Consider the following 15,889-nt stretch of genomic DNA (forward strand, 5'->3'; position numbering starts at 1 on the left):
GATATTTTGAGCACTCAATTGAAGTGACGTATACCAGTAACAGGCAGAAGATTCGAAAATATGACGACTCGTTAAGGCGATTCAGAACCGACTCTCTCTTTTGGGAGACAATATCTCCTTTATTTATCATGCAGTTTTTTGACTAACTTTGAAGATAGTTTTCATTTAAGGATTGCTATGTTATAAACTGCAAAAGAGATATTTTTCAAAAAACCTGCTCTTTAATATTCTTATTTGAGATGGCATATATATCTTACGGTGTATTCACACCTGTCTTGTTTGGTTCGATTGAAACAAACTCTGGTTTGTTTCTCCATTTTGGCGCGGATCTTTTTGGCAGGTGTGAATACATCAATCGCACTCTGATACGCACCAAACAACTGAACTGAGACCCAGCTGAAGAGGTGGTCTCAGTTTGGTTCCAAACGAACTCTGGTAGGGTTCATTTAAGGTGTGAATATGATCCGACCTCGATCCAACCCAATTGCAGACAGCACTGCGCCTTTTGAGTTATAAGGCTCCCATAGTTGGAGTTGCCTTATGGGAAAGTGTTGTGTTCGCTACATTTGCTAGCCATTGAAAAATGAGTCGTGGTTCAACCTGGAGCTCCAAAGAGACACGCTGCCTCAATGACATTTGGGCAGATTCCTATATATCACACCTACTGGAGAAGACACATAAAAATCAGTTGAGCCGGGGGGTGGGGGTGGTGTTTACGGGCGATCGCACAGTTAGCTGACACTTGCGAAAACCGGCAATGGCTTTCCTATGCACACTGTTTTTTAAGTTTCACTCTCGCTTTCTTTATACCAAATCCATCTTCTGCGCAGTGCCCACTGTCAGTATGCCATGGTAGGCACACATAAGAACATGCTCTCTCTGCCGGAACCGTCTTGCAGCACTTCTTAGTCTTCGCAAAATCCTTGTTACAACATCGTATAGATGACATTGTCTCATATTGTCTCATATTGTGTTCATATTGCGTTTGTAGCTGATAACAGAAAATCAATAAAATAATAACAATTGCACTACGAAAAATGATTAGCCTGTTTTCGAACTTCCTGCTTTTCCCTGCTTGAGAATTTCTGTCCAATGAATGGATGACCTTAGCACACGTGTGGTTTTGTTAACAATTTCTGGTTCACTTGCAAAAAGGACAGTGTGAAAGTGAACCGCACCAAACCAAAAAAAAAAAAAATCAACATTGTATTTGGTCCGGACCAAAGCAAGTGAACTAGCGGACTTTCCTGGTGTGAATACACCCTTAATGTAGTGTCAGGCAGTCAAGCATGGTGCTCACGACACCGAGATCATGGAGAATGCCAAATGCATAAATGTAAGCAGTTTGGATCTAGCATTTCACAACTGACTGTATTTTTAAGGTACAGGATAAGGATGGTTGAGACTGGATCTGTTATAGTCACAAATTTGCATGTTAATGAATGCATTTACTTAAGCTAGTTACACATGCAAAGTGTGCACATGTTTGCCGAGATGAAATAACGTGGGCCTTGCTATCTCATTTCATGTCCCATTTCTCCAGTTGATGTAATTGAGATCCCAGTCTTCCCAAAAGAAACCCACTATAGAGGATTGCGTGTTACAAATAACAGGCTTCTGCATTTGTTGCGATTTTTGCATTTTTAGCTGGGCTGTTAGATGCATGGAAGAAGCCCAAAAATCAAGATTTATAAACTTTGATTTACAAAAACCCACTTTGATTGACCACTAATCTAAATATTGAAAGCAACACATCCCTCTTCGCGCCTGTGGTGGTTACGGCCCTGGATGGATGCTTTATTAGCTGTAAAAGTGTCTGAAATGTGACGGCAACCAGAGGTTTTAAAAGAGAGTATAGGAACGTGTAAATCAGTCCTACTGTCTTATTGTCAGGCAGAATCATGACCCTGTCTGCAGGGACCGAAGGAGCTGTTGATCTTCGACGTGAAGCCAATCACGGAGATGAACGAGTGTGCAGATGCACGGATTAGAAAATGCATTATAGATCACAAAGTTATTTGTTGTTGTGAGCAGCAGCTGCTGTGTCTAACTGATCGATGGAGATCTCACAGTACACAACCTCTTCTTAGCTCTTTCATGTATGGAGGCCTGATTTTTGAGCTTTACTCTATCTCCCCCATGTGACAGCAGCTGGAACTGCAGAAGTAACCTATGGAAGAAAGACAATGGGAAAATGGTTGAAATGCCAGCCTGTCATCATGATAATAATATTTATTTAGTTAGTTTAAAAAAATGGATGGTGAAGGAAATACTCTGTCTCAACATTCCATCATTTTGCACCTGTACACGTACCAATCATGTTAAAGTCCATTCTTATTCCTTCTACATTTACATTTACATTAAGTCATTTAGCAGACACTTTTATCAGATTCTGTCCCTTTTAGTGATGTCTAGTTTAGCATGGAGCACTATGTTGTTTCCCATGTTCCTGTGAAGATTGTACGGTTTCCAGCATAACTCTACTAACCAAGCTGTGCACCTCCATCTTTAAAAAAAAAGAAAATAAAAAGTGACGTGACATACAGCCAAGTATGGTGACCCATACTCAGAATTCGTGCTCTGCATTTATCCCATCCAAAGTGCACACACACAGCAGTGAACACACACACAGAACAGTGGGCAGCCATTTATGCTGGGAGCAGACTCGAACCCACAACCTTAGGGTTAGGAGTCAAAAGTCGTGGTATTGTCGACCCGAGACTCGAACCCACAACCTTAGGGTTAGGAGTCAAACTCTCTAACCATTAGGCCACGACTTCCCCACAGTCTGATCTTAAGACTGTGTGAATGAACTGGTATGAGCAAACATGCTCCTTCTTGTTGTAATGGCATTATGCCCATCACTGGAACTGGCCTCCTCTTGATGTTGTTGTACCGGGCAGTTGTCCAACAATGGCAGGGATGTATGTTCACTCGAGTGTGTTTGTGTGTTAGTCTGTTGTGCCAGTGCCATGATCTTGGCACTCAATCCCGTTTCACCAGCTTCAACTTATTCACAAAGTCATTTGAGCTGTGTTGCCTGCGATATGGGACCCCTGGTGGTGCCAACACTCACATTAATATGATTTTGTGGGTGAAGTAAGGTTTTCTTCCTCAGCCATCTCTGTTTTCTTTCTTACTGTATTCTCATCTTCCCGGGGAGGCTCAGTAAGCGGTTGAGGTATTAGAGGAGTAATGCAATCATCCAAGTGGAATGGATCAATCATGCTCCTAGATCCCTTCAAATACCAACAACTTACCCTTTTTTTTTTTTTTTTTTTTTTTTTTTTGCATGTCTACAGTTATTTCATTGACTGGTCTCTTTCTACAACAGCAGAGTGTGTGAAGTAAGACCTGTTCATTGATCAAAATCTTCACAGTGTGACACAAGAACACATTTTTTGCTTTAAACATTATATTTCCTGTCATATACAATATACGGCCCCACTATACACCAAGACAAGTCATGTTAGGACACCACATGGTCCAGATTGCCACTCTGAATGTGATTAGACTCAAAGAGAATATGTGCTAAATTTGGACTTTTATGGGCTTAGGGAAGAGTAATCTATAATTAATCTATAATTGCACTGGTAGATGGATTAAGTTTTTTGTATTGAGTGTCGACATCCGGATCAGCTAATGCAGTACTCCAAAGTGACTAAAATGGGCACACCCCAAAAAAAAACAAAAAAAATACTTACATTTGTGAAATTAACATCTAGTCTTGAATCTTTGAATCTTGAATCTAACATGTAGACATTTGTGAAAACAGATTTCATCACAAGTTATCATCATTGTTCCTTGTTTCCATTGTTTTTGTCCAGTTTGCAAACAATTGACTTTCATGATAAGGTTCTCTTTAATGAGCCGGACAAAATGACTCAAAATGATTCTGTCTCAACATCACTTGTGAGTTAGTAGATTGAATTAGACTCAATCAATGAACTCTTTATAGCCATTATCGAGTTCACAACTGATTTAAGTCAGTTTTTGGTTATATCCGATTCAAAATGAACCAAAAACCATAACAATGATATTTCAGGTTTGTCGATTTATTGATTGGATGTTCATATGGTAGTATGTAATGAAATATGCATGTTAACAAAAAAAGAGTTTGTGTAAATATTAATATTGATATGCTAAGAACATTCAAATATTTTTATATAATACCTCTGAACAATCATCTGAATTCTGCAACAATAACAGAGATACACACAAATAGATGTATTTGATTTGGTAGAATTGGCCATACAAAGTTTGCTTGTAGCTTACATTTACAAAAGTTGTTTCTATAGTGTTCCTGTGGCTCAAGTGTTAGAGCATTGCGTTAGCAGTGCAAGGTTGTGGGTTCGATTCCCTGGGAACACATGTTAGGTAAAAAATGTTAACCTAAATGCATCTCTGCTAAATGTTTAAGTTTATAAGTTTATTACTGTAGTAGTCAATACAGTTTTACAAAATATGCTGTACAAAAATGTGAATTCTAAAACAGTCATACTAATATAACATAATACTTATTTAATTAAACCCAGTCATTATCAAGTAGGCTGGTGTCCTATCAGGATATACAGTATGTGGGTGATTCAGTAATTAAACACACACAGTTTTAATGTGCAAAATCATTACTGCCAATTCATTTGGGCATAAACTGATCATAAATAAGATTAATTTTCAAGTTGAATGGGCGAATAAGTTGTTAACAGGTTTAAAATCAATTCTGGAGCGATAATCAACATAAATCAGTGCTCTGTGGAGTTCTCCTGCATGGTACAATAAAACAGCATTGCAGCCAAAAGAAATATCAGATTATCCAGTGTATCGTATACAGAAATATCACTGTAGTGTATATGATATGCTAATGGTCAGACAAGAACCTACAAAATAGCCATAATTTCATAGCCATTATTCAGTTTGTACACATACAGTCATGTCTGTATAACAGAATTTCAAATATCTCAGCCATTGAGGAGAGAGAAACAGATTATGTCCAAATCCCTGGCTGAGCCCATTCTTGAGTCACACCTCAGTGGAATCACTTGTTATGACGTCTGTGACATTGACGTGGATAAAGATATAGCAGTGCAAATTGAATAAGTGGAAGAGGAAGTTGGCCAATGTTCTAAATCACCAGTAAAATGCATGGACTTTATGTCAGTCACGTTAGGTGATTCACAGCATTGGAAAATGAATAATGTGTTGAAATGACAGTCACGTCTCTTTCTCAGGTGGACTGAGGCAGGGGCATCAGAGATATTGTATTTCATTTTGGATATACAGTACGACAGCAGTAGGTCTCAACTGGTTTTGCTTCAGTGGCATTTAATTATTTGCATTTAGGATTGTTCTCTCTCTGCTGTCACTCAGAACACACTTGCAACCTTTTTTTTTTTGGCTGTGACCCACCAGTTGAGAACTACTGTACTAGATACTACATGTATTAACATATACTACATAGCCTACACATACAGTATATGTGCAAAGAAAAAGGATAACGGTCAGTGTTCGGCAGGAACCACTTCTAAGATGATCTGTAGTGATCTGTTCACAGAGTCTGAGAAACACAGGGGAAACAAACATTAATAACCAACCTCACTAATTATCATGTATATGATATGATCTAGAATATATTTCCATACATTTCATAATTTTTGCATAATGAGTATTGTTTTTATTCATTTCCAGAGAATATTCTTCCAAGAGTTTAACACTTTAGTCATATAATCAAAAACTGCTTGGCATGTCGGGCATCATTATATGAATTATTAATGTGTAACTAGACAAAAACTTCTGCGCATATTCAGAAGTTTCCCATTTACATTTATGTAACCTCTGACCTGATAATTTCTGGAACCATTTGGGTTTTCTTTCGAAGTGGATGAATATGAAGTACGCAGGGATGCCTGTGAGAGAGATGGCAAAGCCAATCCCTGTATTAATTGGATCCGAATATAGAGAAAGGAAGACCATGAAGAAACAGGTGAAGGAGAACACAGCAGGGATGAAAATAGGGACCTGAAAAAGAGAAAAACACAAAGATAAAGAGGGACTTCGGAAAGTGCAATAAGCCGCATGTGTTTTCCAGTTTAGACTGTATGTAGGTCTGTTCCTCATAAATCATATGACTCCAAAAGACTTATGGAATGTAGTGAGCAGATCATTTTCATGATCCTTTATCATGCTTGTGTGCCCTTTTTGAAGCTTGAATGGCCCTTTTATTGTGACCTTTACAGGTAGTGTTTTGCAGAAGAAGAGTTGGAATGTCATAAGTGTAAATTTTCATTTCCTTTAAACAACATGTTTGGTGCATTGTCATGGATATCTGTAAAATCTTCAATTTCATATCTAAAAGGGATCCACAACCGTATCATAAATTAATTTCCGTTTTTACACCCAGCCTCTTCTAGTTTGATCAGCTAGACTTTTTCATTATGACAAATTAAATGCTTGGATAAGACTACAGGGAAAAGCGGGTACTCAGTGCATCAAAAAACATCAGCTCAGTTTGTTCATGTTGACTTCACAGTCTATAGGGCACTTTTTATCCAAAATAACCACCAGTTGACCAATCCAAGAGAAGAGCCCCCTGGAGCAACCTAAGATTAAGTGGACACAATAACAAAGTGACAGAGTACAGTTGAGATCTCAATAGCTTGGCTCACCTCTGCTCCTTAGAATTCAATCTGCTCTGTTTTCCTAACAGCTACATGTAGATATTTAACCATTATATTACATTAGAGATGTATGAGATCTGAGATAATAGGCTGCCAGCAGAGAAAAGCGGGTCACCTTAAATGGTCGTGGCATATCAGGGCGTGTGTAGCGCAGGTAGATGAGGCCAACCACAGCCACCCCAATGAACAACCAGCGCAGGAAGCTCATGAAGTTCAGCAAACTGTAGATGTCTCCTAAGAAGAGGATCAGTAGTGTGATCGGATACTGAAAGAAAGATAAAGTAGGCATGTAGACATGAGAAATACATGCTGACAAAAAGTGGTCCTGTAAAGTGAAAGTTTTTCTGTTCCTTTTTAAAGGTCTTCTGAGTCGTTTGACAGTATGAACATATTTATTTTGAAGCTTTCAAATGTGTATAAGCCCAGACTGCTATTATGAGTAATTTATGTTTTTATCATCACTGAACATTGATACTTGAAATGTTTAAAATGTGGCAGGAAAGGATGCTGCAAATGGTTTTGTTCAGCTGTACAGGAGTATCAGCACAGGTGACCACTGAGTGGGACATGTGTGCATCTATGACTCACCAGGACAATCACAGCAGGTAATGGCGTGTGTCGGCGTATGTGAATCATAGAGAGAACTTCAGGAAGCTGACCTTCTCGAGAGGCCACGTAGAACATTCTGTGGAAGAGAGACACAATGTTAAAACATCCACTGTAAATATGAGCCAAGATCTACAAAAAGTTGATATTCTGAATATTCTTTGAAACCCCTAGTGAAAAATATGTATTTGAAATGCATTAATTTCATGCAAAGTGTACTAAAAATACATTTACATATTTACTGTACGTACGTAATGAAAATACCCTGCAATTGTACTTTTAGTATACTAAACTGGTATACTTAAAGTCTGCTAAATTGGAACCACTAATTTTGTACTTTAAATATCTTGCATTTAAAGATGTTTTAATATATTATTTAAACATCATGATACAATCGTCATTAATAGGTATGCATTGTGCACATAAGTAGTGTTCCCAATAAAGTTTAATTATTATTTTTATATCAGTATGTCTTGAGCAATATGTCAGTAAATATGTTATTAGATTTGAACTACACTTAGTAAGAAATAAATCAATCTTAAATATATTACTTACTAGGGACTAAAGATTTAAAATATGCTTAAAATTAAATTTTAATTAAATTATTGCTTTTTCATATTCTACGGGTAATTGTCAACACACTCTTGTTCTTTGCAGGTTTTCTCCTGAGATCGAGTTGGTACTTTTACACTAAACAGATACGCTCAAAAAATCATTAAAATTGTTTCCTGTTTTCCTAAAAGTTTCATCACTCTATTTTAAATTAAAAATCAAGTAATGTAATTGGAGACTCAAAACTGGGACGCACACCTTGAGATAGCAAATAGGCATCCATTCATGGACCCAAAACAAGACAGAGCCACAAAAACTGGAACTGCAAATGAGAAGTTTCCCATCAGCTTCTCTGCAAATGTCTGTTGGGAAGGATGAATGGAAAGAGAAGGAAGGGAGTGAGAAAGAGGAGCTCATTTTGTGCAACAAAATAGGAAAACAACATTGATCTTCAATTTTTAGACTTGTTGGTGTTTATGAATAATCAGTGCAGTTAAAAGGCTTTATATTTTCCATAAAGAGCAAGCTTGTATAGAGACACGCAGGCTATAAATGAATGCATTACAGACGTCTAACAAGATGAGAAAGCTTTTAGAGCGTTTCAGAGCCTAGCAGGAGATCTCTGCACACAGATTCTGGTGCTGTCTGTTATTTGTGAGAGATATATGATTTCTCCAGCAGAGAAACAGACAGCCGTTTAGAGCCACTGGCTTTATGTAATCACATTTACTTTACTGAGGAAGAAGTTCTTGAACTCAACAATAAATACTATATCTCTTTCTAAAAAGATCCAGTTACTGCCGCCACATGAAAAAATGTTAGAATCTTGGATTTTGCCATTGCTGTTGTTAATTAACCCTCATGTACTGTATTGTTCTAGGTCAATTTCACCCAGTTTGATTTTTGAGATGTCGGAAATATCAGTTAACTTTTTTGTTTTTGTTTTGTTTTTTTTACATTTTGTGACTTTTTTGTCATTTAGGTTCATGAAACATGGCATGCAAAGTTTCAACACGCTGATGTGTGTTTTGACAAAATTTGTGTTTCGTACGTTTCCGGGTCAATAATGTATCTAAGGCAAATAATAACATTAATTTTACATTAAATCTTTTATTTTTCATCACAGATTATTGTAGAAGTCAGTGTGTTATAAAAAAACAGTTAACAGTATAAAAACAGTTATAAAAGTAAATTTATAAAAAGTTATAGAAGTTTAAATCTGTGATAATGTAAAATAAAAACTGTTTACCTCATTCACTGAACAAGTTTTATGCCATATTTTAGGTTTATATCTCAAAAAATTCACTTTTAAGTAAGATTTTGTGGATGCAGTGCTAAACTTTTCCACTAGATGATATACAGGGGCTCTTGATTTCCTTTTATTGTTTAAGTGTTCTGAACCATATATTTCCATAATTTTCAAAATGAAGTAGGCATCCTATTCAGAAAAAGTTTGGGCGGCAACTTTAATATTTGATATAAGTATAGAATAAGAGTATGTTTGGCACAACATCATAAATGGAGAATCTATCGCTATTTATCTAGTGCGCTGTCATTTCTTTGAAAAACAGTCACCAAATATGAAAACTAGAGTCTAAAACCTTTCAGATGATATAGAGTTTGTCAATATTACTTTAGGTTTAGACCAAGATATTATCATAAAACAATGTGTAATCGCAAACATCCCACAGGTATGAGGAAGGGGCAGTCAAAAATAGCGGTTAAAAACATTTTTATAAATCATAAATTCAGATATTCATTCTTTGTAATGTGTGAAACGTATTGATATTAAAAGTTAATTGATTGTACTTGAGTTTTTTTTTTAAATATATTTATATATATAATTTTTGTGGAATTACACTGAATCCAATACGTGTCAATTTGACCTGGACGATGCAGGAAGTCACCTGTTTTTGAACAGAACATGCGGGTTACTGAATAAGATGTGTGACTGAAGCAGACAGGGAGTGACCCACCACAGCTACGGCATTGGAGGCTAACAGCTCTTCTGCTGACATCACAGTGTAATATGCCACGTTTGTCAATGTGTAACAGATCATTACTATCACCATGGAGATGCAGATGGCAAGAGGCACCGTCCTAGGGAATGGAAATTAACACTTAAATCATCACTGCGGTTTGGTTTTCCATGCTAGAAACAGCTGAATTAAACCATCAAACCTCTTCTGCAGAAATCACATTTGTTATATCCAATCACTAACCTCTCAGGATTCTCCACCTCCTCAGTCACGAAATTCAAGTAAAACCTGTACGAGACCAAAAAAATGTATTCAAAGACTTTATAGGCATTATTGGATTTCTGTGGAATTAGAAGGTGGGCTCACCAGCCGGCATAGGCGTACATCCCTGAGTAGAAGGCGAGAGGAAGTCCTGTCAAATCTATGGTGTTGACTTCAAATGCATTTTCAAAGTTTTTGGTCTCCCCTGCAGATAAAACCAGTGGCAAATGATTAGCATTATGCTAAGCTAACACAAGTGATATTCACCCTTATTTGAGTTTTTCCTAAGGCAAACCTATTTCTAGTGAGTGGACCTTTAATTATAAATAATAATCAAAAGTAATGGTTATTCCAACATTATATAAAAGGAAATGAAAGACTAAATGTAATATATATATATATATATATATAGATATATATATATATATATATATATATACATAATACACATAAAACTATATAATTGATGTTGATTTAAAAAATAATTTAAATAAATTGTAAATTAATAAAGTTCCAAAGAACAGCATTTATTTGAAGAACAAATTTTGTAAAATTATGTCTTTTAAAAAAGTAATACAAATAGTAAAATTATGCATTTAAATAAAAACATCTTACAGACCTCAAATTTTTAAATGGTGGTGTGTATACTTTTTAAATATATTAGTTTAATTCATTTTTAGATGTAAATATTTTTATTTTACTACTGTCTTTAGCTGTTAATCAAGAAGCCATAGCTTTTTAGCATAATAAAAGCATAATGCAAACTAAATACCTTTGAAGAGTTGGTATAATCCTGGAACAATGATGATGGCCATAGCGAGCAGCTTGCTGAATGTGAGGAAGATCTGGATTCTGGCAGTCCAGCTTACACTCATGCTATTTAGATACATTACCATAGCTGCAGTGAAGTGGAATACACAATAATTTATAATTAATATTGCACACATAAACCAGGCCATACAAACACACTGTAATCAAGCAACACTATATTTATATACAAAAATATAAATTATATGAATTAGCTCAAGCTTACTGATTCCGATTGTTGTGGCCAATTTAATGGCAATTTCTGGAACTCCACATGGCATGAAGATGGGCTCTAAAATATAGCGGCCAAATGCCAGAGCGATCACAGCCAAACCTGCAGGTTCAAGATGAGAAAATTAATGCTGAGCACTGTGTCCTGGGACATCTTGTAATCTTTTAAAAACATGGGGGTTCTGATGATGTTTGTGATGAATCATGATTACAATAGAACATCTTATCTTGCATTTTTCTGTTAAATCACTTAACGAGTCTCATATATACTGTACCCTACAAATGTCTGAGGTGAAACTTTCTTTCATGTACACTCTTTCATGTAATTCTGGTTTGCTGTTAAACTACAGCTAAAGATGTTAATCTTGATGGTGGTGTGATTACATATGAACCTGCTGCATCCAGCCCTTGAGCCTTCCGTGAGAGCCTTTGTGATGGCTTGTTCATTGTCACAAGACACTAAATCTCTGTTTTTTATTCTATGACTGCTGGAGCCCAGCAGTAATATTGAGAGATCACCTTCATCTGGGAGACTTTGCTTGTGTTTATTTGAGGCGTTGAAGGGATTGTGCTTGTTTATTTTGGCAGTTCTCCAGAGACCTGACAATGAAGACGGAGGATGAATGAGGATTTACTGACCTTATGGCAATCATGTCGACCCACAATCGCACAAAAGCCACTTGCGGGCCAAACGCCTCCAGAATGTACGTGTAATGGCCGCCAGACTTTTTAATACAGGTACCCAGCTCAGCATATGATAGAGCACCTGAAAGAGACAAAAGGAAGAAATAGCTGGTGGAAATGAAGGCAAAACTTTCATACTTTGGCAAAATGAGGTGACAGTGGCTGGACAAAGGCCAGTCATGGAGAGCGAGTGCCATAACTATTCAGGAAGGTGGCAAGATTTACACAACACCTGCAAAGCAACCCTAAAGGCGCATGGTTAAGTCAGTTCATTAGGACCATCTGTTCGTTCTTTGAGAGGGCAGTTACACAAGCTCTTTTTAGTTCTATGCATTTTAACGTTTTAATGAATACGCAGTTCGAATCAAAGCCTGCTTCACTCGCAGCCCTTGACTTGTGAGCTTCAAAAGGTAAATGTAAAGAAAGCTCTAAAATACAAGGTACAACAGGAGAGTTCAGAATGCAGATTTGAGAAATTCTGTCTCTTGGAGAAACTGTGGATGAATGGGCAGGGTTTTTTTTTTAAACGGCGGCTCAGCTTTTCCTCAAAGCCTGTGGGCTGCGGCACACAAAAGAAAGCTGACAAGTGTGAAATGACTCCTGACATACACATGAATAAACACACTGTCAAACAATGCTCTTCTTATACACAAACTAATTCTTCTTCGACACACACACGAAGCCATCAACCTCCATGGTGTCAGACCGTGCTCTCCTCCCTGTCAAAGGATAGCGTGAGACAATATTGGCCTCTATCGTGCATGGCCACACATAAGAGGAGCCCTCTGTTCATGTTCTTCATGCGTAGCCTGAAATTCTTGCTTAGAGACGATCCAGTATAACCTGAACGTCCTTCTAATGTCATGAATTAGGGACAGATCATCTTCTGTTCATAGTGGAGCCTGATTGAATGCTGTATGTGTCATGCATCAATTGCCAAGTAAGCAGATTTACTCTTTGGATTTTATAGTGATATTATTTAGTTATGTTATCTAAAGCCATTTTGGCCATTTCCCATCAATTTCTTTATTGCAGCTGTTTGATATATTGGGCTTTCTGAACCCAGTATTTCTCACTCGCATCCATGTAACCAAAGGGTTTTTCCCCTAATGTTGACTGAAAACGATATATATAGCAAATTAAGTGTAACAATCAAGTTTAGGTTTTGTCATGTCTCATTAAATATTAGGGCCTTTCGCACCAGTTCCAGAGCTAAATTTACAATACTAAAGTAGGGGGTACAATTTTGCGCAAACTATTTCCCAGTACCATTAAAGGGTTGCATTCGCACCAACATTGTGTACTAGGAAGTGACATAAGCCGGTCGACAGCGACCTCATTTGTGCATGGCATTCAACAACGAAAACGAAGAAGAACAACGTTAACAACAGGAGGATGGAGGACGCTGTGAGAGGAGCAATGTTTTTGTTGTGTCTCGTGGGTTTCACAATAATGGACAAGGAATGTCGACGTATACGTAAAGCGATTAAAAGAACGGAAAGGAGGACTAAAAATCTCCAAGGACAACTGGCAGTGCTACATTTGCTACAAGTGCCTGCACTTCAGCGTCCGTCCATCTATCGCTGTTCATCATACTTTACACAGCGTTTTAAATCATGGCGGGTGAGGGCATTTTTTTAAAAGTGTCTGGCCAATCAATGGAAACTTACATCATGGGTAACCCCTGCTGGTTAGACCCTGCTCTGGAGTAGGAGCTAATTTGGTTCTCGAAAAAGGCAGTCTGGTACTAAAATCGCACCCAGTTCTGGCTGTGCGAAAATGCCAAAAAGTGGGTAGTTCCACAATTAGTTTCATGTACTGTACTATCAAAAGGTTCCCATGGTGCGAAAGGCCCTATTATGGTAACGTTAAAGATTATGGTAACAATTTCTAATGCCATCAACTTATTTAAATTAATTCATGGATTAGGTATCATGAGATAACAAAAAATATTTTTTGCGGAATTTATTAATCCAGCGTAATGTTAATTAATAGTTATTGTTGTTATTGTTAAATTTACATTTTATCAATGTTTACGTTAACTAATATGCAACTTGAAATGTCTGTAGTACAGTATACATGTACTTTATATATAGAAATTAGCATGAGCCAAGATTAATAAATGCTGTGAAAGTTAATTGTTGATTGTTAATACATGATACTTAGTACAACTCATTGATAATCAAAGTCAAACGGGTTCAACTACAAAAAAAGGTTTGGGAATCCTTGTGTTAACAAATTGAATCTTATTGTAAAATATAACTAAAAAATTTATATTATAAAAATTTCAGTCATTGATAGAACACTTTTCTGTTTGATGTAACAGGATCATGATTTGGCACAATACATATTTTAACAAAGTATTGGTGAAATGATTGCCCTGACTCAGTTATCTAACTTGTCTAACTATTTTTGCAATGTACTGAATGAGCAACTTAAGCAAGACAGGTCTTTCCATCTACTATTTGAACAAATGCAGCTTTTTCCACTGTGCCCACTCATTCTTCTAGATGTGATTACAATCATCCGGTCCTCCTTTCTTTCTTTATGACTTCAACTAGCAGTACTCTTCTAATCAGTCAGGAAAAGGGTGAGTTATGGAGAGCCAAATCAACCCATGTGCAGTAAACATGTTAGAGTACACATAAAAAACCTGTGAATACAAATATAAGACGTTTAGCAGAATGCCCAAGCTGCTTAAGTCCATACTGTGAATGTGAATGTAGACCATGACAAAAAGTTTTCTTTAGGATTTTTAGTGAATGACTTTGTTCTTCACACAAATGTATCAAATGTCACAAAAAATGCATTTAGTGTGCAATTTTTCCTGTTTAGACAGCCCCTTGTCTCCATCTACTTTCACTGTGAGAAAAAGGGGACAGCCGAGACCTGCTAACTTTCTCCTTTGATGTCCCTTGGAAAAAAGTGTGGAATGTCATGAGGCTTAGTAAATGACAATTTAATGTTTTAGTCAAATGTCCTTTTAAGAACACTATTTTTTTCAGTTAGCAAAGTGGTGTGTCCTAAATGATGAAAGACTGTGAATGACGTCAGCAGAGCTGTTGGGTTAGTCACAATATCAAAACCGCAAACAAATGGTTAGTCAGCGTCTGTACAATTCCTCAAATTTAAATGCAACTGTTGATTCTATCAGGAACCAAGAATTTGATTGTTCCAGACAAGTGGGAGAGATATTTAGGTCATTCGTCAAAACTATAATGTGTGTGAAAAAAGATGAATGGGAGTCTGTTTGTGAGAGCATATGCACATGTTAACACACTCATGTTTGCATATGTTAAGGTATGTGTTGTGTGTGACACTTACCGAAAAGAGAGAGAATCCCACAGGCAATCCACACCACCAGTGACATTCCCACGCTGCCCGAGTTCTTCAGAATTCCCTTTGGAGAGATGAATATCCCCGCTCCAATGATCGTCCCAATGATGATAGAGATTCCTCGGAGCAGGGTCACTTTCTTCCGCAGTTCCACCCTCTCCTCGGGGGCTCCGGCGTGGGGGTCTCCATTTGAATTGAGAGGGTCTTTCTCTCCAAAATTACTTGGAGTTGGATCCCCGTTGGGATGGGGAACTGACACAGTCCTTCTGGGCATCTTGCTCACTCACAAACACACACACATTAATTCAAAGCGTGGTGTGCCTCCCTTTACCAGTGGCACATGAGAGGCCTGAGTGGAAGGTGTTCTCACAGCAAACTTCTGATACGCTGTGACAAGTCTAAACAAATACACCTCTTTCCTCTCTCTCTGGCCTTTTTAGTGTCTCAAACACTCCCCTTTTCTCTCCTTTACCGTTTTTCTTCCTCTTTTTTTTTTGTAATTTACAGGGCAATGTGTGAGTAAAGGAGGCGTTTCCTGTTGTAGTTATGTGTTTAGTGGCAGCAGCATAGCCCTGAGTCATGATGCTTCAGCAATAGTATCCGATTCTCACCTTTCCTCATGAAACATGGAGAGCACACAAAGACATCCGGCACTCACTTGAAAAACTCGCTGTTTTCTCTCATTCTTTCAAAGGCCCATTTCACTCCACTTGTTATAGACGTGTTCTGATTAGCAAGTAAGCAGACTGTAGACTGATA

General features: G+C 37.4%; 1 protein-coding gene across 1 annotated transcript; it reads right to left on the reverse strand.

The window, feature by feature from the left end:
* Nucleotides 1-4,039: 4,039 nt before the first annotated feature.
* LOC109066090 (cystine/glutamate transporter-like) lies at nt 4,040-15,578 on the reverse strand. The gene is made up of 12 exons (XM_042738237.1): nt 15,119-15,578; nt 11,750-11,876; nt 11,106-11,221; nt 10,845-10,970; nt 10,178-10,277; nt 10,055-10,099; nt 9,809-9,932; nt 8,091-8,194; nt 7,263-7,359; nt 6,790-6,939; nt 5,838-6,015; nt 4,040-5,554 (listed from the first exon to the last, which is right to left on the reverse strand). The coding sequence occupies exons 1-12, from the start codon at nt 15,402-15,404 to the stop codon at nt 5,499-5,501; spliced, it is 1,509 nt and encodes a 502-aa protein (XP_042594171.1). The 5' UTR covers nt 15,405-15,578; the 3' UTR covers nt 4,040-5,498.
* Between the last annotated feature and the right edge of the window lie 311 nt (nt 15,579-15,889).

The sequence above is a fragment of the Cyprinus carpio genome, chromosome B14 (assembly GCF_018340385.1).
Source record: "Cyprinus carpio isolate SPL01 chromosome B14, ASM1834038v1, whole genome shotgun sequence".
Taxonomy (NCBI): Eukaryota; Metazoa; Chordata; class Actinopteri; order Cypriniformes; family Cyprinidae; genus Cyprinus; species Cyprinus carpio.